At 43.2% G+C, this 27484-nt stretch overlaps 1 protein-coding gene across 1 annotated transcript in view; it reads right to left on the reverse strand.

Annotated features, from left to right (window-relative positions):
• The window catches only part of LOC134348071 (neuroblast differentiation-associated protein AHNAK-like), a gene marked incomplete at its 5' end in the record, with an annotated part of 110259 nt that overhangs the window by 38221 nt on the left and 44554 nt on the right, over positions 1 to 27484 (reverse strand). Inside the window, one exon of the mRNA XM_063051334.1 lies at positions 24156 to 24322. Within this exon, the coding sequence (XP_062907404.1) occupies positions 24156 to 24322 (167 nt within the window). The remainder of the gene's footprint in view (positions 1 to 24155; positions 24323 to 27484) is intronic.

A 27484-nucleotide genomic window follows, 5' to 3' on the forward strand; every position in this document is an offset into this window, starting at 1 on the left:
GTGCATTATATGTTATTTTTCCTGACGCCCTAATTATTGATAACAGAGTGTACAAGCATGTAAGGAAAAGGAAGTAAAATATATGATCAGGAGTAAGTATGAAATATCATTGAGCCTTTTTTCATGTCTAATATGAGCATAATTGTTCTGATCTATTACCTTTTACTGGCCAATTTCATTTTCCTGCTGAATTGTCCTGGATTCCCCTATGGACTAAAATTTTATCTTACCCTTAGCAACTGAGCAATTAATAGATTTACAACCCTCTGCGATAAGTTATTAGTCCTCATCACAATTTTATCTGGTTGACCTTTAATCTTGAAAATGTATTTCCTAGTTTCAGATACAGGTGGGTTTCCTCTGGGTGATCCGATTTCCTCTCACAGTCCAAAGGCGTAGTAGTTAGTAGTGTTGCATAATTAATTTTTAAGTAATATTGTAAATATGTTGTTGATTAAGCATTGTTTGTTTAAAATAATTCATTATGGGTTATATGTAAAAGTATGCAAATTGCATCTGTCATGATGCTACCACATGATACATGCATGCCTTACAAAGTAAGAAAAAATGAAGTTAGACTCACATTATGGACGGTCCATGTTTTCGTGCCAATTAGTTTTATGTTTTGGATTTACAAAACATAACAGTGACAATGAGAAAGTTTTAAACAAATCTGGGGTGACTACTGTTATGTTTGTACAACTACATATCAATAAATAAAGGGACATACACAGTGGTGAAGTTAACTTGTATATTCACTTTGCAGAAAAAGCCACAAATCAATGCACGTAAGTTATCGGTTGATAATTAGTGCTAAGGGGAGTTATTGCACTAAAAGAAAGAGATCCGTTCACAACAACTACCTACCTGTTGAAGTGCAGCAAGATATTCAAGTTTTTAAAAAGCGCATTGAGAAAGAGTTGAGTTAAAAAATACACCGCATGTTTCTTTTTCTTTGGAGAAAAACAGTGAGTGTCAGGTGATAATATTCTTAAAAAAAAAAGCAGAGATAGCTGGCTACTTTGGAAAGATTTATTCCACAAAAGGTAACTGGAATATGTATACTGAGCAGTTTGAGCAATATTTCAAAGCAAATGGAATAGCTAATGAGAAACAGGTACAAGTTTTGCTGAGTGCATTGGGTGGAAAAGCATACAGTTTGACTCCTCCAACCAAACCAGACAAAATGAGTTTTACTGATATCTTGAAAGTAATGCAAGAACACTTAGAACTGAAACCATTATTGATTGCAGAATGCTTTTGGTTTCATAAATGGAATCAAAAAGAAGGGGAGTCCATTTTAACATACATGGCAGAATTGAAGATATTGTCTAAGCATTGTCAGTTCAATAATGGGCTTAATGATACACTGAGAGACCATTTGGTTTGTGGAATCTTACAAGAAAGAATTCAAACTGACTCCTAACTGAAGCACAACTTGTTACAGTGGGGGGGCATAGGGAGCAAGGGTGGACCCAAATGCAAGACACATCTTGTGAGGTTAAATAAATTGAGTTTATTGTTTGATACCAGGAGAGCAAAGCAGGAGCAGGAAATAGCGAACTGGACAAGGACTCAGGACTACGATTAGGCTGGGACCAAGGGTCTGGGCTAGGACTCGGAATCGGATCCCAAAACTAGAGACGACATGAAGAGGCTACGGTATGGACTCCGAGCCAGAGACTGGGCAAGGACCCAGTACCTGGGTCATGCCCCAGGCTCGGACCCCAGAACCAGGCATGGACATGACATGGGCTAGGGAGAGGAGGAACATGGAAAAACAGAGCCTTGGTCTCGGGAGAGCAGGTAAATGGAACCATGGACACATACACAGAACACAGAGTCGGAAGCCCTCCTTGGGAACAGGACATAGGGCCGGGACCCACACACAGAACAGAGAGCTGGGACCCCTCCTTGGGTACAGGACGTAGGGCCGGGACTCATGACCCCCCGCAGGGCAATGGCAAGATGGCCTGACTTACCCCACTGAGGCAAGGACAAGACACGACAAGACATGACCCCCCACAGGGCAACGGCAAGACGGCCTGACTTACCCCACGGAGGCCAGGACAAGACAAGACAAGACATGACCCCCCGCGGAGCAACGGCAAGACGGCCAGACTTCCCCCATGGAGGCGAGGACAAGACAAGACCAACACGAAAGAACGCCAGACAGTACCTATCTAGCTCTGGCGATAGAACTAGACTGAGGTGCAGGCGAGGGCTGCAGACGAGGGCTACAGGTGAGAGGGGCAGAGAAGGGATTCAGACGGGGGGGGGGGTAGGACAGGAATTACAGACCGCCAGGGTCAGGACTTGACTCAGAACTTGGATGCCGCCAGGGACGGGATTTGACTCGGAACTTGGATGCTGCCAGGACCAGGACTTGACTCGGTACTTGGAACAGTAGACAGCGGTTCTTGATTCCCTCCAGCGGGTTAACTGACGGACCCAGCTCGGTGAGGAAACTTTGCAGGCTTGCTTTGGCGAGGTAACTTGACAGGGTTGCTCCGGTGAGGAAAGGCGAATTACCGGCACTCACTTCCAGCGGAGACTAGGCTTGCTCTGGCCAGATGACATTGGCACGTCGTACCTTTGGTGACTTTGCAGACGCTCCCGCGCCGAACAGCTGAAAGTCGGAGACTATAAACTACCAGTTCAGCCGAGAGTAAATTGCCTCTAATCACCAAGGCCGAGTGACACGGGAAAACAGGGAACCAAAGGAAACAGAGAGTCAAGAGTTCGGATCGTAACATAAACAAAGTAAATTTAAAGAGACCCCGATCTGGACCATGACACAACTTACATTTAAAAGAGCAGTGGAAATAGTTCTTTGTAGCAAAACAAGAGCAAAAGAAATCATGAGGTAGTGTTCTTGGTTCAATGTCCATTCAGAAATCTGATGGCAGAGGGGAAGAAGCTATTCTTGAAATGTTGAGTGTGTGTCTTCAGGCTACAGTACCCGCTCCTTGATGGCAGCAATGAGAAGAGGGCATGACCTAGTTGATGGCGGTACTTAATGATGCATGACACCTTTTGAAAGTGCCTTTGATGCTGGGGAGGCAAGTGCCATTGATGGAGCTGTCAGAGCTTACAACTTGCTGCTGCTTCTTCCAATTCTGTGCAATGGCTCTTCCATACAAGATGGTAATGCAACCAGTTAGAATGCTGTCCACCATACAATTTGCAAGTCTTCAGTGAAATACCAAGTCTCCTTAAACTCCTAATGAAATAAAGCCACTGTCATGCCTTCATTGTAATTGCACAAATATGTTGGATCCAGGATAGATCTTAAGTGATATTAATATCCAGGAACTTGAAACTGATCACTCTTTTCATTGCTGATCCCTTGAAGATGACTGGTGCGTGTTCCCTTGACTTTCCCTTCCTGAAGTCCACAATCAATTCCTTGGTCCTACTTGACATAAAGTGCAAGGCTGTTGTTGCAACACCACCTCGCTCCTGTACTTCTGGGAGTCCACTTTTTTCCCCTCCACATTTTATACCTCACTGATGTTCCTTAAGGTTGCTATAGCCGGGGGTGGTAATGGGAACAAGCTCCCACTACCTATTAAATGCTCCCAATGGCATGTGCCTCAAACAACCAAGTCCAGCTCCTGGCCTTCATGTGTGGCTTAGCTACTAAGGCCAACAGAACCATTTTACTGACAGGAGAAGGGGCAAAGGTGGGTTGCCGGTGCCTTAAAACCAGTCACTTCAGGCAGATAGGGCTCGTCAGGCGTGGTTGGCAGCTCATCAAGGAGAAGGAAAACTCTGATCTCAAACCTCTGCTGCCTTGTGGCTTTACCTATTGATGGGAATAGCTTTGGGAGTAAACTCCAAGGGAAAAATCTGGAGCTGGAATCCCTAAGGCAGTCCTACATTGAGTTCAAAGCTGACTGGCAACTCCTGCAACACTGCTGGTACCAAGCTGTATCAGTCTCTGCCATTCCTTTAGGTTCATCAGATGCGTGGAGAGGGGGAGCTTGTTACATGGGCAACAGCCTGCTCTCCATATCATACTGCCCAAGCTTGCATATCTAAATGGCTAGGACGCAATATCCGTGGTTAACTCCGACCGATGGAGACCTCAGATAGACAGATGTTATGTCACATCATACAGGAATGAATACCACTTCACATGTGGTGTTCTCAACCTTATTTTGAATGAAAGTACCAAATTTATACTGATTCTCACCAACACTGAGGAAGAAAGAAGCATACTTGAGGTTTAAGAAACAAGGATCAAACAGGGCTCTAGAGAGCATTCGTAAGAAAAGACTTAGGAGAGCTATAAGGGAGGATGAGAAAGCTTTGGTGAGAAGGATTAAGGAAAGACCCAAGGTATTTTACATGTACATGAAGAACAAAAGGATAACTATAGTGAGGGTAGGACCGATCAGGAGTGAAAGAGGAAATAAGTGCCTGGAGTCAGAGGAGAAGTGGGAGGTCCTTAATGAATACTTAGCTTCAGCATTCACCAGTGAGAGGGACATTGACAAATGCGAGGACAGTGTAAAGCAGGCTGATAAATTGGAATATGTCAATGATAAGAAAGAGGATGTGCTGGAACTTCTGAAAATATGAGGGTAGGTAAGTTCCTCCAGCATTTTACATGTGTTGCTTTGGATTCTCAGCATCTGCGGACTTTCTCATGTTTGGGACAGGTAAATCCCTGGGGCGGACAGGATATAACCTAAGTTACTACGGGAGAAGAGATTGCTCTGCCTTTGATGATAATCTTTGCATCCTCACTGGCCAGAAGAGTAGTACCAGAAGATTGGAAGATGACAAATGTTATTCCTTTGTTCAGGAAAGGTATTAGGAATAATCCTGCAAATTATAGACAGTGAGCATTAGAGTCATAGAAAAGTACAGCAAATTGGTCCTTCCGCCCATCTAGTCAGTGCTGAACCATTTAAACTGTCTACTCCCATCGATCAACACCGGGACCGTAGCCCTCCATACCCCTACCATCCATGTATCTGTCCAAACTTCTCTCAAATTTTGAAGTTTAGCTTGCATGCACCACTTGTGCTGGCAGCTTGTTCCATACTCTGATGACCCTCTGAGTGAAGAAGATTCCCCTCATGTTTCCCTTAAACTTTTCACCTTTCACCCTTAGTCCATAACCTCTGGTTGTAGTCCCACCTGATCTCAGTGGAAAAAGCTTGCTTGCATTCACCCTATCTCTATCCCTCATAATTTTGTACACCTCTGTCAAATCTCCCCTCAATCTTCTACGTTCCAAGGAATGAAGTCCTATTCTATTTAATCTTTCCTTATAACTCAGGTCCTCCAAACCCTGCAACATGCTTGTAAATTCTCTCTGTACTCTTTCAATGCTATTTACATTTTTCTTGCAGGCAGGTGACCAAAACTACACAATACTTCAAATTAGGCCTCACCAATGTCTTGTGCAATTTCAACATAATATCTTATCTCCCGTATTCAATACTTTGATTTACGTGCCAATGTGCCGAAAGCTTTCTTTATGACTCTATCTACCTGTGACACCACTTTCAATTAATTATAGACATGTATTCCCACATTCCTTTGGTCCACCACACTCCTCAGTGCCCTACTGTTCAGTGTATAAGACCTACCCTGGTTGGTCCTACCTAGCTGCAACACCTGTCTCTATCAAATTCCAACTGTCCATTTTTTCAGTTGGTCCAGATCCCACTGCAAACCATTATAGCCTTCCTCCCTGTCCACTACACCCCCAAACATTCACAAATTTGCTGATCTAGTTAACCACATTATCATCCAGATCGTTAACATAGATGATAAACAACAATGGACCTAGCACCGATCTCTGTGGCACTCCACTAGTCACAGGCCTCCAGTCAGAGAGATAACCATCTACCACCTCTCTCTCTGGTTTCTCCCACAAAGCCATTCTCAAATCCAAATGCGACGGAACCTTCTTGACCAATCTGCCATGTGAGACCTTGTCAAATGCTTTGCTAAAGTCCATGTAGACAACATCCACTGCCTTGCTTTCATCAACTTTCCTGGTAACTTCCTCAAAAAAGCTCCATAAGACTGGTTAGACACAATCTACCACCCATGAAGCTATGCTGTCTATCCTTAATCAGTCCATGTCTATCCAAATACTTATATATCCTGTCCCTTAGAATACCTTCCAATAACTTTCCCACTACTAGTGGCAGGATCACTAGCCTATAATTTCCTGGTATATTCTTAGAGACTTTCTTGAACAGCAGAACAGCATTAGCTATCCTCCAATCCTCTGGTACTTCACCTGTCGCTAAGAATTATTTAAATATCTCTGCTAGGGCTCTGACAATTTCTGCACTTGCCTGCTTCAGGGTTGAAAGGAACCCTGGGGACAAACTCCCTGGGGATTTATCCACCCTAATTTGACTCAGGACAGCAAATACCTTCCTCTTTTGCAATCTGTATGGGGTCTGTGAAGTTGATGCTGCTTTGCCTGACTTCTATAGACTCTGTGTCTGTCTCCTGAGTAAATACAGATACAAAATATTCATTTAAGATCTTCCCTATTTCTTTTGGCTCCACACATGGATTACCATTCTGATCTTCCAGAGGACCAATTTTGTTCCTTGAAATCCTTTTGCTCTTAACATTTCTGCTGAATTCTGTAGGGTTCTCCTTCACCTTGTCCGCTAAGTCAACCTCATGCTGCCTTTTAGCCCTCTTGATTTCCTGAAGTGTTCCCTTACATTTCTTGTACTCCATAGTGCCTCATTTGTTCCTACCTGCCTATACCTGCTATGCACCTCCTTTTTTTTCTTAACCAGGGCCTAAATATCTCTTGAAAATGAAGGTTCCCCACTCCTCTTATTTTTATCTTTTATTCTGACAGGCACATACAAGCTTTGTACTCTCAAAATTTCACTTTTGAAGGCCTCCCATTTACCAAGTACACCTTTGCTAGAAAACAGCCTGTACCAATCCACTCTTGCCGGATCATTTCTGATACCATCAAAATTGGCTTTTCTCCAATCTAAAATCTCAACCCATGGACCAGACCTATCTTTTTGCATATTTACTTTGAAGCTAATGGCATTGTGATCACTAGATGCAAAGTGTTATCCTACACAAACTTCTGTCACCTGCCCTAGCTCAATCCCTAATAGCAGATCAAGTATTTCACATTCTCTTGTTGGGACTTCTATGTACTGATTAAGGAAACTATCCTGAACAATCTGCCATACCCTATCCCATCTAGTCCTTTTAGAATATGGGAGTCCCAGTAAATATCGTATTTTGCCTCCCAGGTGCCAGGGTCCGGGATGTTTCTGACTGCGTCCACGATATCCTGAAGTGGAAAGGAGAACAGTCAGAGATTGTGCTACATATTGGTACCAATGATACAGGTAGGAAAAGGGAGGAGGTCCTGAAAACAGACTACAGGGAAATAGGAAGGAAGTTGGGAAGCAGGACCACAAAGGTAGTAATCTCGGGATTACTGCCTGTGGCACGTGACAGTGAGTATAGGAATAGAGTGAGGCAGAGGATAAATGCGTGGCTGAGAGATTGGAGCAGGGGACAGAGATTCAGATTTCTGGATCATTGCGACCTCTTCTGGGGCAGGAGTGACCTGTACAAGAAGGATGGGTTGCACTTGAATCCCAGGGGGACCAATATCCTGGCAGGGAGGTTTGCTAAGGCTATTGGGGAGAGTTTAAACTAGCATTGCGGGGGGGGGGGCGGTGGGAACCAAACTGAAGAGACGGAGGAAGAGGCAGTTGGCTCACAAATAGAGAAAGCTCGGAGACACTGCAAGAGGGAAGATAGGCAGGTGATAGAGAAGGGACGCGCTCAGACCGATGGTTTGAGATGTGTCTATTTTAATGCAAGGAGTATTATGAACAAAGTGGATGAGCTTAGGGTGTGGATCGGTACTTGGAGCTATGATGTTGTGGCCATTACAGAGACTTGGATGGCTCAGAGGCAGGGATGGTTACTTCGAGTGCCAGGCTTTAGATGTTTCAGAAAGGAGAGGGAGCGAGGCAAAAGAGGTGGGGGCGTGGCACTGCTGATCAGAGATAGTGCCATGGCTGCAGAAAAAGAGGAAGACATGGAGGGACTGTCTACGGAGTCTCTGTGAGTGGAAGTTAGGAACAGGAAGGGGTCAATAACCCTACTGGGTGTTTTTTTATAGACCACCCAATAGTAATAGGGACATCAAGGAGCAGATAGGGAGACAGATTCTGGAAAGATGTAATAATAACAGGGTGGTTGTGATAGGAAATTTTAATTTCCCAAATATTGATTGGCATCTCCCTAGAGCGAGGGGTTTAGATGTGGTGGAGTTTGTTAGGTGTGTTCAGGAAGGTTCCTTGACACAATATGTGGATAAACCTACAAGAGGAGAGGCTGTACTTGATCTGGTATTGGGAAATGAACCTGGTCAGGTGTCAGATCTCACAGTGGGAGAGCATTTTGGAGATAGTGATGAGAATTCTATCTCCTTTACCATAGCATTGGAGAGGGATAGGAACAGACAAGTTAGGAAAGCGTTTAATTGGAGTAAGGGGAAATATGAGGTTATCAGGCAGGAACTTGGAAGCATAAATTGGGAACAGATGTACTCAGGGAAATGTATGGAAGAAATGTGGCAAATGTTCAGAGGATATTTGTGTGGAGTTCTGCATAGGTACACTCCAATGAGACAGGGAAAGCATGGTAGGGTACAGGAACCGTGGTGTACAAAGGCTGTTGTAAATCTAGTCAAGAAGAAAAGAAGAACTTATGAAAGGTTCAAAAAACTAGATAATGATAGAGATCTAGAAGATTATAAGGCTAGCAGGAAGGAATTTAAGAATGAAATTTGGAGAGCCAGAACAGGCCATGAGAAGGCCTTGGCAGATAGTATCAAGGAAAACCCCAAGGCATTCTAAAAGTATGTGAAGAGCAAGAGGATAAGATAAGAGAGAATAGGGCCAATCAAGTGTGACAGTGGAAAAGTGTGTATAGAACCAGAGGAGATAACAAAGGTACTTAATGAGTACGTTGCTTCAGTATTCACTACAGAAAATGATCTTGGCAATTGTAGGGATGATTTTCAGCGGACTGAAAAGCTTGAACATGTAGATATTAAGAAAAAGGATGTGCTGGAGCTTTTGGAAAGCATCAAGTTGGATAAGTCAGCGGGACTGGACAAGATGTAACCCAGGCTACTGTGGGAGGCGAGGAAGAAGATTGCTGAGCCTCTGGTGATGATTTTTGCATCATCAATGGGGATGGGAGAGGTTCTAGAGGATTGGAGGGTTGCGGATCTTGTTCCCTTATTCAAAAAAGGGAGTAGAGATAGCCCAGGAAATTATAGACAGTAAGTCTTACCTCAGTGGTTGGTAAGTTGATGGAGAAGATCCTGAGAGGCAGGATTTATGAACACTTGGAGAGGCGTAATATGATTAGGAATAGTCAGCGTGGCTTTGTGAAAGACAGGTCATGCCTTACGAACCTGATTGATTTTTTTGAGGATGTGACTAAACACATTGATGAAGGTAGAGCAGTAGATGTAGTGTATATGGATTTCAGCAAGGCATTTGACTAGGTACCCCATGTAAGGCTTATTGAGAAAGTAAGGAGGCATGGGATCCAAAGGGACATTGCTTTGTGGATCCAGAACTGGCTTGCCCACAGAAGGCAAAGTGCTTGTTGTATTCTGCATGGAGGTCAGTGACCAGTAGTGTGCCTCAGGGATCTGTTCTGGGACTCCTACTCTTCGTGATTTTTATAAATGACCTGGATGAGGAAGTGGAGGGATGGGTTAATAAATTTGCTGATGACACAAAGGTTGGGGGTATTGTGGATAGTGTGGAGGGCTGTCAGAGGTTACAGCGGGACATTGATAGGATGCAAAACTGGGCTGAGAAGGAGCAGATGGAGTTCATTTTGGTAGGTCAAATATGATGGCGGAATATAGTATTAGTGGTAAGACTCTTGGCAGTGTGGAGGATCAGAGAGATCTTGGGGTCCGAGTCCATAGGACACTCAAAGTTGCTGCGCAGGTTAACTCTGTGGTTAAGAAAGCATACGGTGCATTGGCCTTCATCAATCATAGGACTGAGTTTAGGAGCCAAGAGGTAATGTTGCAGCTATATAGGACCCTGATCAAACCCCACTTGGAGTACTGTGCTCAATTCTGGTTGCCTCAATACAGGAAGGATGTGGAAACCATAGAAACGGTGCAAAGGAGATTTACAAGGATGTTGCCTGGATTGGGGAGCATGCCTTTTGAGAAAAGGTTGAGTGAACTCAGCCTGTTTTCCTTGGAGCGACGGAGGATGAGAGGTGACCTGATAGAGGTGTATAAGATGATGAGAAGCATTGGTTGTGTGGATAGTCAGATGCTTTTTCCCAGGGCTGAAATGGCTAGCACAAGAGGACACAGTTTTAAGATGCTTGGAAGTAGGTACAGAGGAGATGTCAGGGGTAAGTTTTTTACACAGAGAGTGGTGAGTGCGTGGAATGGGCTGCCAGCAACAGTGGTGGAGGCGTATGCGATAGGGTCTTTTAAGAGATTCCTGGACAGATACATGGAGCTCAGAAAAATAGAGGGCTATGGGTAATCTGAGGTAATTTCTAAGGTAAGGACATGTTCGGCACAGCTTTGTGGGCTGGAGGGCCTGTATTGTGCTGTCGGTTTTCTATGTTTGTATGTTTCTAATATGTGGAAAGTTAAAATCAGCTGCTATAACAGCCTCCTATTTCTTGCAACAGTCTGCGATCTCTCTACAGATTTGTTCCTCTAGATCCCTTGGACTGTTGGGTGGTCTGTATTATAGCCTTATTAATGTGGTCATAGCTTTCTTATTTCTAAGTTTCACACATAACACCTCACCAAACGAGATCTCCATTCTGTCCTAACTGAGCACTGCTGTGACATTTTTCCCTGATTATTAACACCACCTATCCTCCTTTAATCCCTCCCACACTGTCATGTGTAAAACAATGGAACCCCACAATACTGAGCAGCCAGTCCTGCCCCTCCTGTAACTAAATCTCACTAGTGCCAACAATATTATAATTCCAGGATTTTGATCCATGCCCTGAGCTCATATGCCTTTCCAACAATACTTCTTGCATTGGAATATACACAGCTCAGAATACTAGTAGCACCATGCTCAACCTTTATACTTTATACTTTATTGTCACCAGACAATTGATACTAGAACGTACAATCATCACAGCGATATTTGATTCTGCGCTTCCCACTCCCTAGAGTACAGATCGATAGTAAATATTAAAAATTTAAATTATAAATCATAAATAGAAAATGGAAAGTAAGGTTGTGCAAAAAAAACCGAGAGGCAGGTCCAGATATTTGGAGGGTACAGCCCAGATCCGGGTTAGGATCCGTTCAGCAGTCTTATCACAGTTGGAAAGAAGCTGTTCCCAAATCTGGCCGTATGAGTTTTCAAGCTCCTGAGCCTTCTCCCGGAGGGAAGAGGGACGAAAAGTGTGTTGGCTGGGTGGGTCATGTCCTTGATATCCTGGCAGCACTGCTCTGACAGCATGCGGTGTAAAGTGAGTCCAAGAACGGAAGAATAGTTTGTGTGATGTGCTGCGCTGTGTTCACAATCTTCTGAAGTTTCTTCCGGTCTTGGACAGGACAACTTCCATACCAGGTTGTGATGCATTCTACGGTGCATCTATAAAAATTAGTGAGGGTTTTAGGGGACGGGCCAAATTTCTTTAGTTTTCTTGGGAAGTAAAGGCGCTGGTGTGCCTTCTCGGCAGTGGATTCTGCTTGTTTGGACCAAGTCAGGTCATTTGTGATATTGACCCCAAGGAACTTAAAGCTTTCGACCTGTTCCACTTGCGCACCACCGATGTAAATTGGGTCGTGCGGTCCGCTACTCCTTCTGAAGTCAACAACCAATTCCTTCGTCTTGCTGATGTTGAGGGATAGGTTATTGTCTTCGCACCATGCCACCAGGTTCTTAATTTCCTCTCTGTACTCAAACTCATCATTACCCAAGATACAGCCTACAATTGTTGTGTCATCAGCAAACTTATATATTGAGTCGATGGAAACTTGGCTACACAATCATGGGTGTACAGTGAGTACAGCAGGGGGCTGAGTACACAGCCTTGTGGGGCACCATTGCTCAGAGTGATTGTAGAGGAAGTTTGTCCCCTATTTTTACAGCCTGGGTCCTGTCTGTGAGGAAGTTGAAGATCCAGCTGCAGATCTGAGTGCTAAGTCCCAGGTTCCAGAGCTTAGGAATCAGTTTATTTGGAATGATGGTATTAAAGGCAGAGCTGTAGTCAATGAAAAGGAGCCTTACGTATACGTCTTTATTCTCCAGGTGTTCTAAGGAGGAATATAGAGCCAGAGAGATGGCATCTGCCGTTGACCTGTTGCTCTGGTAGGCAAATTGCAAAGCATCAGGGTTGACCGGTAGGCTGTGGTTGATGTGTGCCATAACCAATTGCTCAAAGCACTTCATAGCAATTGATGTCAGAGCCACAGGTCGATAGTCATTCAGGCATGCCACCTTGCTCTTCTTCGGCACCGGGATTATCGTTGCCTTCTTAAAACACGAGGGGATCTTAGACTGAAGCAAGGAGCAGTTGAAGATGTCAGCAAACACTCCAGCTAGCTCGTTTGCACAGGCCCGGCGAACCCGTCCTGACTTTTGATTCATGACTTTGTGTGAGGTCTTAATAACATCTGACTCCACAACCTCTACACTAACTATTTTACATACACTGTAAAAGAGAGGTGAAAGTGGATATAGGATCACTGGAAAACAATGCTGGCAAGGTAGTAATGGGGGACAACAAAATACCAGATGAACTGAATAGGTATCTTGCATCAGTCTTCTCTGTGAAAGACACTAGCGGTATGGTGTAAGTTCCTGCCGTATGGTGTAAGTTCCAGCAGTCAGGGGTCATGAAGTGTGTGAAATTACCATAACTAGAGAGAAAGTCCTTGGGGAACTGAAAGTCTGAAGGTAGATAAGTCACCTGGACCAGATGGTGTACATCCAAGAGTTCCGAAAGGGGTTACTGAAAAGATCGTGGAGGCATTCGTAATGATTTTTCAAGAATCACTAGATTCTGAAATAGTTCCATAAGACTGGTAAGTTGCAAATGTCACTCCACTCTACAAGAAGGGAGAGAGGCAGAAGAAAGGAATGTATAGGCCAGTTATTCTGACCTCAGTGGCTGGGAAGATGTTGGAGTCGATTGTTAAGGATGAGGTCTCAGAGTACTTGGAGGCACATGATAGAATAGGCCATAGTCAGCATGGCTTCCTCAGGGAAAATCTTGCCTGACAAATCTGTTGAAATTCTTTGAAGAAATAACAAGTAGGATAAACAAGGAGAATCAGATGATGTGTACTTAGATTTTCAGAAGGCCTTTGACAAGTTGCCACACAAGAGGCTGCTTAACAAGCTACGAGCCCATGGCAGACATCCCACCCTGCAAAAACTCATTTCAAGGAGGTAGCACCATCAATTTGCGGGAGACTCCCGGAACTTCCAGGAGAGGTGGGACGTCTGCCATGGTAGTACAGAAAAGATTCTAGCATGGATAAAGCAGTGGTTGATTGGTAGGGGGCAAAGACTGGGAATAAAGGGAGCCTTTTCTGTTTGGCTGCTGGTGACTAGTGGTATTCCACAGGGTTCTGTGTCGGGTCCAATTCTTTTTACATAATATGTCAATGATTTGGATAATAGAATGGATGCTTTTGTTACAACATTTGCTGATGATATGAAGATAGGTGGAGGGTCGGGTAGTTTTCAGGAAGTAGAGAGGCTACCGAAGGACTTAGACAGATTAGTTAAATGGGCAACAAAATGGCAGATGGAATACGGTGTCAGGAAATGTATGGTCATGCACTTTAGGTGAAAAAATGAAAGGGTTAGCTAGTTTCTAAATGGAAAGAGAATACAAAAAGAGATGCAAAAGGACTTGGAAGTCCATGTGCAAGAGTCCCTAAAGGTTAATTTGTAAGTTGATTCTGTGATGAGGAAGGCAAGTGCAATGTTAGCATTCATTTCAAGAGGAATAGAATATAAAAGTAAGGATGTAACTTTATAAAGATATGGTGAGGCCTCACTGGGAGTATTGTGAGCAGGTTTGGGCCCCTCATCTTTAAAAAGAGACGTGCTGAAAATGGAGAGGGTTCAAAGGAGATTCCCGAAAATGATTCCAGGATTGAATGGTTTGTCATCTGAAGAGAGGTTTTGATGGCTCTAGGCCTGTATTCACAAGAATTCAGAAGAATTAGGGGTGACTAAATTCAGCTTAATGATTAAATTTGGCTTTTTTGACACTGATCAACAGAAAAAGACTTTTTCATGTCAAGGTGAAAACAAATCTTTACAAAGTGATCTAAATTAATTATACATATAAAACACAATATAATTGATTGCATAAGTATTCACCCCCTTTAATATGACACACCAAATCATCACTGCTGCAGACAATTGGTTTTAGAAATCACATCTTAGTTAAATGGTTATCACCTGTGTGCAGTCATGTTTCAATAGATTGTAATAAAAATACACCTGTATCTGGAAGGTTCACCTGCTGCTAAGTCAGTATCCTGGCAAAACTATACATGAAGATACAGGAACTCTCAAACAACTCCATGAAAGGATTATTGAAAAGTACAAGTCAGGAGATGGATACAAGAAAATTTCAGTCACTGAATATTCCTTGGGTACAGTTAAGTCAATCATCAAGAAATGGAAAGAATATGGCACAGCTGTAAATTTGCCTAGAGCAGGCCATCCTCAAAAACGGAGTGACCATGCAAGAAGGGGACTCGTGAGGTACGCTACCAGGAGACCTATGGCAACCCTAGAGTTTCGAGCTTCAGTGTCTGAGATGGGAGAGACTACACATACAGTAACTTCTGCCCATGTGCTTCACCAGTCACAGATTTATGGGAGAGTGGTAAAGAGAAAGCACTGCTGAAAAAAAAACTCACATTAAATCTCAGCTAGGATTTGCCAGAAGGCATATGGGGGGACTCTGAAGTCAGCTGGAAGAGGGTTCCAGTGTCTGATGAAACCAAAATTGAGATTTATAGCTATCAGTCTAAACACTAACATCACACATCATCAAAAACACACCATCCCTACTGTAAAGCATGGTGGTGGGTGCATCATGCTGTGGGAATGAATACAGCAAAATACAGGGAACTCCTGGAGGTAAACCTGATGCAGTCTGCAAGAAATCTACAATTTGGGAGATTTGTTTTCTAGCAGGATAATGACCCTAAGCATAAAGCCAAAGCTACACGGGCATGGCTTAAAAACAACAAAGTTAATGTCCTGGTGTGGCTGTCAGAATCCAGATCTCAATCCAGCTGAGAATTTTTGACCGGACCTGGAAAGGGCTGTTCACTCACGATCCCCATGCAACCTGACAGAGCTTGAGCAGTTTTGTAAAGAAGAATGGGGAAGAATTGCAGTATCCAGGTTTGCAAAGCTGATAGAGACCTGTATACACAGACTCAAAGCTTTAATTGCTCCCAAAGGTGCATCTACTAAATATTGACTTGAAGGGGGTGAGTAATTATGCAATCAATTATCTTGTGTTAAACAATTGTAATAAATTTAGATCAATTTGTAGGAATTTGTTTTCACTTTGACATGAAAGAGTCTTTTCTGTTGATCAGTGTCCAAAAAAGCCAAGTTAAATCCACTGTGATTCATTGTTGTGAAACAATAAAACATGAAATCTAAAGGGGTGAATACTTTATATAAATTTATAGGCACTATATATTTAAGGCAGGGGTTGATAGATTCTTGATTGGTCAGGACTTGAAAGGATATGGGGAGAAGGCAGGAGACTGGGGCTGAGAGGAAAATTGGATCAATCACAATGAAATGGTGGAGCAGACTTGATGGGCCAAATAGCTTAATTCTGCTCCTATATCTTATGGTCTTATAATGGCACTCTGGTTCCCATCTGTCTGTAACTATAGTTTAAACCCCACCATGCAGCACTAGTAAACTTTCTTTCTAGGATATTAGTTTCCTTCCAGTTCAGGTGCAAATTTTCTCTTCTGTCCAGGTCCCAGCTTCCCTGGAAGAGAGCCCAGTGATCCAAAAATTTTATGTCCTCCCTCCTACACCAACTCCTTAGCCACATATTACACTGTATAATCTTCCTATTTCTGGCCTCACTTGCAAGTGGTATGGGTAGCTATCCTGTGATCACAACCCTGGAGGTCCTGCCGTTTTTTAACTTAGCACCTAACTCTCTGAACTCATTTGCAGAAGCTCGCCCCTCTTCCTATCTGTGTCATTGGTACCTTCATGGACATGACTTCTGGCTTTTCACCCTCTGACTTAAGAATGCTGAGGACTTGATCTGGGATGTCTTCAATCCTGACACCTGGGAGGCAACACACTATGGGGGAATCTCATTCTTGTCCGCAGGACCTACTCTCTGTTCCCCTAACTAACAAATCTCCTATCAACACAGCTCACCTCTTTTCCCCCCACCCCTTTGCTTCTGAGTTGCAGAGCCAGAATTAGTGCCAGAGACATGACCACAGTGATTTTCCTCTGTTAAGTCATCTCTCCCAACAGTACCCTCAACCTGATGTTGAGGGGGATGGCCACAGCGGTACTCTACACTGGCTGTTTAACCCATTCCCCTTCCTGACTGTCACCCAGTTTCCTGTGTCCTGCACCCTGTGTGTAACTATCTCTCTATATGTCCTATCTATCACTCCTCAGCCTCCCAAATGATCTGGAGTTCATCCAGTTTCAGCTCCAACTCATTAACATGGTGTGTTAGAAGCTGCGGCTGGATGGACCTTGCAGGTTTAGGACACTGAAGGTCTCCCTGCCTTCCCACATTCCACAGGAAGAGCATTCCACTATCCTGCCTGGCATTTCTTCTGTTCTAACTGAGCAAATATAAAGAAAGTTAATGGTGGGCTAACTATTGGAGTAGATTCTTAGAGACAGGATTTATGAGCATTTGGAGAAGCATAGAATGATTAGGGATAATCAGCATAGCTTTGTGAGGGCAGGTTATACCGCATAAGCCTGATCAAATTCTTTGAGGTGGTGACAAAACCAGTTGACCAATGTAGAGCAGTGGATGGACCATATAGACTTTAGTAAGACATTTGACAACGTTCGCCATGGTAGGCTCATTTAGAAATTCAGGAGGTGGGGGATCCAGGGAAACTTGGCTGTGTGGGTTTAGAATTGGTTTACCCATAGAAGCCAGAGGGTGGCAATAGATGGAGAGCATTCTTCCTGAAGGTCAGTGACCATTGATGTTCTGCAGGGATCTGTTCTGAAATCGCTGTTCTTTGTGGGGTTTTTTTAAATGAATGACTTGGATGAGAAAATGGAAGGGTTGGTTAGTAAATCTACAGAAGACACAAAGTTGATGGTGTTGTGGATAGTGTCGAAATTTGTCATAGGTTACAATAGGATATTGATCAAATGCAGAGTTAGACTGAGAAATGGCTGATGCATTTCAATCTGGAAAGGTATGAAGTGATCCACATGGGAAGGTTGAACTTGAAGGCAGAGTACGTACAGGGTTAATGGCAGGATTTTAGTAGTATGGAGGAACAGAGGGATCTTGGTATCCATGTCCATAGATCTCGCAAAGTTGGTTTAAAAAGGCATGTGGTGCATTGGCTTTCATTAGTCAGGGGATTGAGTTCAAAAGCCATGAGGTAATGTTGCTGCTTTATAAAACTCTGCTTACTCTACACTTGGAGTATTGTCACAAACATGAGAAAGTCTGCAGATGCTGGAAATCCAAAGCAACACAGACAAAGTACTGGAGGAACTCAGCAGGCCAGGCAGTATCTATGGAAAAGAGTAAACAGTCAATGTTTCGGGCCAAGACCCTTCATGGGGACTGGAAAGAGGAGAAGTCTATCAATGTTCCATTGTAACCTATGACCACTTTCTACATTATCCCCAATACCATCAATTTTGTGTCATCTGCAGAACTTTCTAACCCTCCATTTCCTCATCCAAGTCATTCGTAAGACTTCTCTTCCCTTCCAGTCCTGATAAATGGTCTCGGCCCAGAACATCGATTGTTTACTGTTTTCCATAGATACTATCTGGCTACTGAGTTCCTCCAGCATTTTGTGCTTGGAGTATTGCGTCAGTTCTTGTCTGCTCATTATAGGAAGGATGTGGAAACTTTAGCAAGGGTGAAGAGGCGATTTCCCAGAATGATGACTTGATTAGAGAGCACATCTTATGAAGATAGATTGAGAGAGCTAGGGCCTTTCTCTTTTGAGTGAAGAAGGATGGGGGGATGTTTTTATAGAGGTGTATAGGATGATAAGTGATATAGATACAGAGGACAAGCATAGACTTTTTTTTCTCCGGTGGAAATGGCTAATACAAGGGGGCAAAATTTTAAGGTGATTGGAGGAAAATAAAGGGGTAGGTTATTTTATACAGAGAGCAGTGGGTGCATGGAATACGCTGCCAGGGAGATGTCAGAGTCAGACACATTAGGGACATTTAAGAGATTCTTAGATAGGTAAATGGATGGAAAAAAAATAAAGGCCTATGTGGGAGGTAAGGGTTGGATTGATCTTACAGTAGTTTAAAAGGTCAGCACACCATTGTGGGCTGAAGGGTCTGTACTGTTCTGTATTTTTAACGCTGTCAATTTTTGGCTGTTAAGGTAATCACAGGATGTGTCTGTCACAATGGCGGGGCATTGGGAGCAAGGGTGGACCCAAATGCAAGACACATCTTGTGAGATTACTTAGGTTTAGTTTATTGTACGATACCAGGAGAGCAAGACAGAAGCAGGAATAGCGAACAGGATAAGGACCCAGGACTTCGACTAGGCTGGGACCTAGGGTCTGGGCTTGGACTCGGAATCGGCTCCCAAGAACCAGAGGAGACATGAAGAAGCTAGGGTATGGACTCCGAGCCCAAGACTGGGCAAGGACCCAGTACCTGGGTCTTGCCTTGGGCTCGGACCCCAGAAGCAGGCATGGACATGACATGGGCTAGGGCGAGGAGGAACATGGAAAACAGAGCCTCGGTCTCGGGAGAGCAGGTACATGCAACCATGGACACATACACAGAACAGAGAGCTGGGACCCCTCCTTGGGTACAGGACATAGGGCCGGGACTCATGACCCTCCACGGGGCAATGGAAAGACGGCCTGACTTACCCCATGGAGGCGAGGACAAGACAAGACAAGACCAGCACGAATGAACACCAGACAGTACCTATCTAGCTCTGGTGATGGAACTAGACCGAAGTGCAGGCAGGGGCTGCAGACGAGGGCTAGAGGCGAGAGGGGCAGAGAAGGGATTCAGACTAGGGGGTAGGACAGAAATCACAGACCGCCAGGGCCAGGACTGGACTCAGAACTGGGAAGCCTCCAGGTACAGGACTTGACATGGTGCTTGAACGCCGCCAGGGCCAGGACTTGACATGGTACTTGAACGCTGCCAGGGCCAGGACTTGACATGGTACTTGAACGCTGCCAGGGAAAGGACTTGACATGGTACTTGAACGCTGCCAGGGCCAGGACTTGACATGGTACTTGAATGCAGGCCGGAGACAGGACTTGACTTGGAGCCTCTGGGAACAGTAGACAGCGGTTCTTGATTCCCTCCGGCGGGTTAACTGACGGACCCACCTCAGTAAGGAAACTTTGCAGGCTCGCTTTGGTGAGGTAACTTGACAAGGTTGCTCCGGTGAGGAAAGGTGAATTACTGGCACTCGCTTTGGGCGGAGACTAGGCTTGCTCCGGCTAGATGAGGTTGGTATGCCGTGACTTTGCAGACGCTCCCACACCGAACGGCTCAAAGCCGGAGACTATAAACTACTGGTTCAGCCGAGTGCTAATTGCCTCTAATCACTGAAGTCGAGGGACATGGGAAAACAGGGAATCAATGGTCTGGATTGTAACATAAACAAGGTAAATGTAAAGGGACCCCGATCCGGACCATGACAGTGCCCTACCTCAACAACATTAATGCTAAGTGCAGGGAACTCTGAAATGAACTGGAGAAGGGAGGCTTGGACATTTTTACGTAGTCAGCTGCTGTCAGAAAAAACGTAAGCAAACGTAAATATCAGTGGACAACTAGCCACCTCTCTGCTGCATTAACAAGGAATATACATTATGTTTTAGAACAAATCAAGGCAATGGCATAAAAAGCTGCAAGTTTCCTTTACTGCATAGATATGGAAAACTAAATGAAATCCTCGGTGAACCTTATTTTTTGTTAAAAGAAAACTAGGCACTGAATAGAACCTATGTACAGCAGCAGTAATCAATTTCACAACTAAATGTGGATAATTGAAAATCCAGAGATCTCCAGTAATTGCTTCAATCACAAGGTGATATTTTGCAAGAGAAGTAGGTCTTCAGTCCACATTTATTCTGGAATTCTGTCAGCAAAATACTAATTATTTTAAGCAGTAATTTTTGGAACGCATCTACTTGTATTGCTTAATTTGGATAACAAATATGCAGATGAAGGAATGCAGATCGTCAAATAATGACATAACAGCTTTGTCAAATTGGACTGCATGTGCATGTTTAACACAGTAAATCTAACACATTCTTTTGAAATCAAACCCCCTTCAGCTGAGAGTCAAAGTCTAACATCCTGAACATGTCGTAAACTTTAGGGGGTCCCTTGTGCTAGCCACAGGAAAAATACAGAAACTGCTGGAAACATTGAACAGATCACATAACATCAACAAACAGGGAACATAAGAATCAGAAGCTGGAGCGAGATGCTCCACTATTCAGCAAGATCATTGGTGATATGATAGTAACTTGCTTATCAAGAATCTAACTGCCTCTGTCTTAAAATAGCCAAAGACTGTTATCACTCCCCTTTGAAGGAAACTGTTCCAGGGACTCGTGGCCTGCTGAGAGAGAATAAAAATCACCTCAACTATTTCAAATAAGTGACCACTTATTTTAAAATGATGATCCTTTAAATCCAGGTGTGCCATGAGAACCTTCTCCACACTCACTCCATCAAAACCCTTCGGGACGTTATATGCTCCAGTATTCTCTTGCTTTTCTGAATTCCACCAGATATAAACCTAGATTATTGAATATTTTCCTCATAAACACATCCACTCATTCCAGATATCAGTTTAGCAACTCTTCTTTGATCCATTTCCAATCAACTTATATTCTTAAATAAGGAGACCGGTACTCCCTTAAGTGAAATTGCATTTCTTGGTCAAAGCCCATTTAATTTGACTCTAACTCCTCCAAAATATAATAGTATCCCTGGTGCACCTAATTATGGTATTTGTGATGTCTCTACGTCAAGTAGCACTGGGCAGGCATTTTCAGACTGCTGACACAGTGATGAAATTATATCTGAGATACCTAGTGCAAAGCTGAAACCATAAGCACAAGGCTTGGAAATTTAGTGTAGGTAACATTGTAATGAAAACGTAGAATTTTTATTTCAAACTTGTGGTAATTCCCAAATTTCTGCTAACTGCTTTCCCCTCCCCCATTTCTTTTCCAGCTTTTTTCTTTTCTCTCTCTTCCTGATACAACTGGCCCCATTACCCTACCTTTTCTTCCCCACGCCATCTTCCCACCCCCACACGTTCCTCCCACTAGTTCCCTTCACCACCTCCCTCCTTTTATTCCATGCTACATCTTCTTCAATCAGATTGCATCATCTTCAACTCTTTGTCACTTCCATCTATCACCTTCTTGTTTGGGACAATATTCCTACTCGCGCTCTCACTCTCTACCTATTGCTCTTCTCACCTGGATCCACCTAGCACCTGCCAGCTCCTTGGTCCGACCCTTCCCTCCGACTTTTTACACTGGTTAACTGACTTCTTTCTTACACTCCATAAGAGATGTCTCATTCTGAAATGCTGACTGTCCATTTCCCTCCATAAATGTTGTTTGACCCACTGACTTCCTTCAGCACTTTGTGTGTTGCTTCAGGTTCCACCATTTACAGTTTGTGTCTCGGATTTGGTGTCTTCGGAGAAGACTTGATGGGCTGAATGGCCTATACCTGCTCCTATGTTAATGATCTTTATGGTTACAATTGTACAGAGAGGCAATACCTGGAGTATTCTACACAGTTTTGCCTCCTTATCTTTGGACTACCTCCAACAGTCCAAAGGAGATTAACCAGGTTAATTCCTGGAATGAGAGGGTTGTCATAGAAACATAGAAAACCTACAGCACAATACAGGCCTTTCAGCCCACAATGCTGTGCTGAACATGTACTTACTGAAATTACCGAGGGTTACCCATAGCCCTCTATTTTTCTAAGCTCCGTGTGTCTATCCACCAGTCTCTTAAAAGACCCTATTGTATCCACCTCCACCACTGTCGCCGGCAGCCCATTTCACGTACTCACCACTCTCTGCATTTCTAAAAAAAAACTTACCCCTGACATTTCCTGTGTACCTACTTCTAAGCAGCTTAAAACCGTGCCCCCTATTAAAACTAAACAGTTTGTATTTATATTCTTTGGCATTTAGAAGAATGAAGGGTGACATTATTAAGACATATAAGATCTTGACGGGGCATAACAAGGTAGATGTTGAGATGTTTTCACTAATGGGAGAATCTTAAACTAGAGAATATAATCATAAGATATGGGGATTGTCATGTAAAAGATGTCTTAATTTCTTTTCACAAAGGGTAATGAATCTCTGATATTCTCTTTCCCAGAGGGTTGCTGGAGGCAGAGTTATTTAGGGTGGAGGTAGATTTTTTTTTTGAAATATTGAGGAATTGATGGCTATGAGGAACTGGTGTGGAAGAGGAGCTGAGCCCAGCATTGATTAGCCATGGAGTTAGCTGAATGGCAGGGCAGGCTTGAGGGGCCAGTTAGAATACTGCTGTTTTTGTGTGTGTGTGTGTGTTTTGTTTTCTTTTGTAAATTTCCTTTTGCAACTGGAAACACTTGTCTTTACATTAAACCTAAGTTGGCCAGATTGGTCTGTTGGATACTGTTCATTTTAAATATCCTTTTTGATTTTGGGAGCTGCGACCAGACTAAAGGAAAGAGGTGATGATGAGTGTTGCCATTAAACTCAAGTACCCTAAATTATTAATAATACATGAGTGTTGTTTTGTTCTAAATTTGAGTTGGATACCCACTTGACCCAGCATTTCAGGGCTCTTGCTTGTGTACAAATAATAAGACTTTGAAACCTTTGAACTTAATCCTCTTGTAAATCCTTTAACTGCTCATATATTTCTCCCTCTCCTTTTCTAGTCAAATTATTGAGACTTCCCTACTGCTCTTTCAGCAATTTTTCCCAGTAGCTGGCTCACTACACTGACCACTTCTGAAACAATTGATCCTTCACTCCATGAAAACATCTCTGTTCGTCACCCATAGAATCAAACCCTCCTCCAACTGTTTCAGGCAAAATAAACCTGAAGAAACTACTGTATGTGAATAAATGACAGCATTTTATTTAACCAGTAAACTTAGCTTTTAAACATTGAAACATCTTAAGACCTTATCAGAACATTCATTTAGAAAATGAAAATACCAAGAACCTGAGGACCTATTCTTTTTGTAAAGCTGGCCCAACTATTATGGATGGATTATAATTAGGTTTAACCTTACCTTCCACAGAACTGGCATGATGTGTAATATAATGTGCTCTTTGAACTATTAATAGTTCTCGCCATTTTAAATGATGTTATATTGTTCATTTTCATTAATTATCTTGTCACTGTAGATTTTACAGAATATGGGAATGGGATTAAAAGGTATTAGTTAAAATAAAATATAAAGTAGATTAAATAGACTGAATGGCTCTTGGATTAAAGTTCTCACCAAAGGCATTAACTAGTGGAATACTAAATGGGTTTGTTCTACTTATGATTTTATCACTTGCTGTCTAATGGAATCCTGAACGTGAATAGTCCATCCATCCCCTTTAAATACAGTAAAGATAACTGATGATATGTACATGTGAGAATGGAAATATGATAATCATTTTAACATTGTGAATGTGTTATCTGCATACCTGCTGCTAATTCACTTTCTCTCAATGTCTCTTCTTTCCAGTAATACAAGTATTATAAACTGCATGAAAATTATTCTTAATTGCATTGATGAAAGTAAGTTTTTAAGAAAATAATACTGTCAATGTACATAGAAAATATTTGATTTGTTACAAAAATATAAGCTTACCACTGACTTGGTTCCTTTCCCGTCAATAGACTCCAATTCAATAGAGCTGGGTATTCTTCGTTTCAGGCAATATTGCATTTTGTATGGTTCAGAATACTGCAAAATCTTGAGTGCATCTTCATACTTAACATTGTCAAAATAAATTGTAGCACTGATAAGTTGATCACCTGATGGAAAACAAAACCATAAAGTTTGGTGATAGGATCATGAAATGAATTAAAAACTTTCTGTATCTTTGGCAATTTTCCTTAATTAAGGTATAATACATCTGTTAGTCTATTCACCAATTTTGGGGATGTGGTAAGAAACTGGAGCTCTTGGGGGAAGTCCATGCAGTTTCATAGACAATGCACAAATTCCACATAGATGGCACCAGAAGTTGGGATTGAAGCGATTTCAGTGGAGTTGTGAGGCAATAGCATTACCTGCTGCAACACTATGCTGCCCCATGAAGATGATGGCTGGTTCAAAAATTTCTTTTATTTGAGAAGTGACTGGTGAGACCTCACTTGGAGTGCTGTGGGCAGTTTTGGTCTCCTTATTTAAGAAAGGATGTGCTGACGTTGGAGACGGTACAGAGAAGATTCACTAGAATGATTCCGGGAATGAGAGGGTTAACATATGAGGAACGTTTGTCCACTCTTCGACTGTATTCCTTGAAGTTTTGAAGAATGAGGGGAGACCTTATAGAAACATTTCGAATGTTGAAAGGCATGGACAGAGTGGATGTGGCAAAGTTGTTTCCCATGATGAGGTAGTCTAGTACGAGAGGGCATGACTTAAGGATTGAAGGGTGCCCATTCAGAACAGAAATGTGAAGAAATTTTTTTAGCCAGAGGGTGGTGAATCTATGGAACTTGCTGCCATTGATTTACCTACCACCTCACCAGCCTCCGGGTCCAATATATAATTCTCCGAAACTTCCGCCACCTCCAACAGGATCCCACCACCAAGCACATCTTTCCCTCCCCCACCCTTTCTGCTTTCCACAGGGATCGCTCCCTACGCGACTCCCTTGTCCATTTGTTGTCCCCCACCCCATCCCCTCCCACCAATTTCCCTCCCAGCACTTATCCTCGTAAACGGAACAAGTGCTACACATGCCGTTACACTTCCTCCCTCACCACCATTCAGGGCCCCAGACAGTCCTTCCAGGTGAGGCGACATTTCACCTGTGAGTCGGCTGGTGTGATATACTGTCTCCGGTGCTCCCGATGCGGCCTTCTATATATTGGCGAGACCCAGTGCAGGCTGGGAGACCATTTCGCTGAACACCAACGCTTTGTCCGCCGGAGAAAGCAGGATCTCCCAGTGGCCACACATTTTAATTCCACTGTGGCGACCCACTTTCTACGCAGGCGAACCGGTTCACAAAATGGCGCGTGCGTCGGCAGAGAGGCCAGCCCCAAAATGGCGCTGGGCCTTGTTCTTCACCGGCAAGGGGAAGAAAGCCCGCACGCAGGAAGAGACTTTTGTAAGCACCTCTGATGTCATTTCCGCCTGGAGAGGGCGGGAACGGAACAGCGTAAAAGCCAGTGCCGCGAAGTTTGAATAAACTAGTCTCAAGTGCAACTTACAGACTGCGTGTCATTATTTCTAGCTCTGTGTGTAGCACATCGCTACACCATGTCTCATTCCCATTCAAGAAGAAGCCACACTCAGGTTAGAGGAACAACACCTTATACTCCAACCTGATGGCACGAACATTGACTTCTCTAACTTCCGTTAAAGCCCCTCCTCCCCTCTTACCCCATCCCTTATTATTATTATTTATATTTTCCCCCTTTCTCTTTTTTTTCTTCCTCTCTTTTTTCTCCCTCTGTCCCTCTCACTATAACTCCTTGCCATCTCCATCTTCCTCTGGTGCTCCTCTCCTCCCATCCCATGATCCTCTCCCTTCTCCAGCCTTGTATCCCTTTTGCCAATCAATTTTCCAGCTCTTAGCTCCATCCTTCCCCCTCCTGTCTTCTTCTATCATTTCGGATCTCCCCCTCCCCTTCCCATTTTCAAATCTCTTACTATCTCTTCTTTCAGTTAGTCCTGACAAAGGGTCTCGGCCTGAAACATTGACTGTACCTTTTCCTATAGATGCTGCCTGGCCTGCTGCATTCCACCAGCATTTTGTGTGTGTTGCTTTGATTTCTGGTGCAGTTACAGAACTGTATACTTAACTATCGATGATGATGATACTTAAAAATAATCAATTCAATACATATCACTTTATGGAATTTATAGAGAACATATGTAACATTGTATAAATGTAATATATTCTATGACTAAGTAAAATGCACTGGTCATAGAATCAGTAAGGTATGAGAGGAAGCTTTTCTGCCCATCAAGTCCAGCTGCTTGTAAGGCAATCCAGTAGTGCATGCAGCAAGTTCCAAATTACAATTATCTTATGCATAAAAAAAGTCTTTTTTTTCTCACATCCCATTGTACATTGTGCTCATCTTTGAATCTATGTCTTCTAGTTCTTGAACTATTTATTACTGACAACTTCATTTCAAATCAGTTTCGGCAAAGAGAAACAATCCCAACTTCTCCTGCAATTTTGTTATTTTTGAATGCACACACTATACAGCTAAGGTAGATGATTTTGTAGACACAATTAGAGTTTGGCAGATATGACATCCTAAGCATCACTGAGTTGTGGGTGAAAGAAGATCATAGTTAGGAGCTTACCATTTAAGGGTGCACCGTGTATCAAAAGGACAGGCAGGAAGGCAGAGGGAGTAGGATGTTTCTGTTGGTAAAAAATTAAATCAAATCCTTGAAGAGGAGACAAAGGATCAGAAGATGTAGAATCCTTGCGGGCAGAATTAAGAAACAGCAAGGGTAAAAAGATCCTGTTGTGAGTTATACAGGATTCAAATAGTAGCCAGGATGTGGAATACAAATTAAAATAGGAGATAGAAAAGGCAACGTTGTGGTGAGGAATGGCAATTTCAATATGCAAGTACACTGGAAAATTCAGCTTGATGCTGGATTCCAGGAAAGGAAATTTGTAGCACTGAGACGAGAAAATCTGCAGATGCTGGAAATCCAAACAACATACACAAAGTGCTAGAGGAGCTCAGCAGGCCAGGCAGCATCTATGGAAAAATGTAAACAGTCAATGTTCCAAGCAGAGACCCTTCATCAGGACTGGAGGGAAAAGAAAATGAGAAGTTGGATCAAGGCAGTAGGGGGAGGGGAGCAAGAGGTACATGGTGATAGGTGGAACTGGGAGGGGGGAGGGGTAAAGTAAAGGACTGGGAAGCTAATAGATGAAAGAGATAAAGGGCTAGAGAAGGGTAGAAAACCAGAAGGAGGCGATGGGCAAGTAA

Source organism: Mobula hypostoma, chromosome 1, assembly GCF_963921235.1.
Source record: "Mobula hypostoma chromosome 1, sMobHyp1.1, whole genome shotgun sequence".
NCBI lineage: Eukaryota > Metazoa > Chordata > Chondrichthyes > Myliobatiformes > Myliobatidae > Mobula > Mobula hypostoma.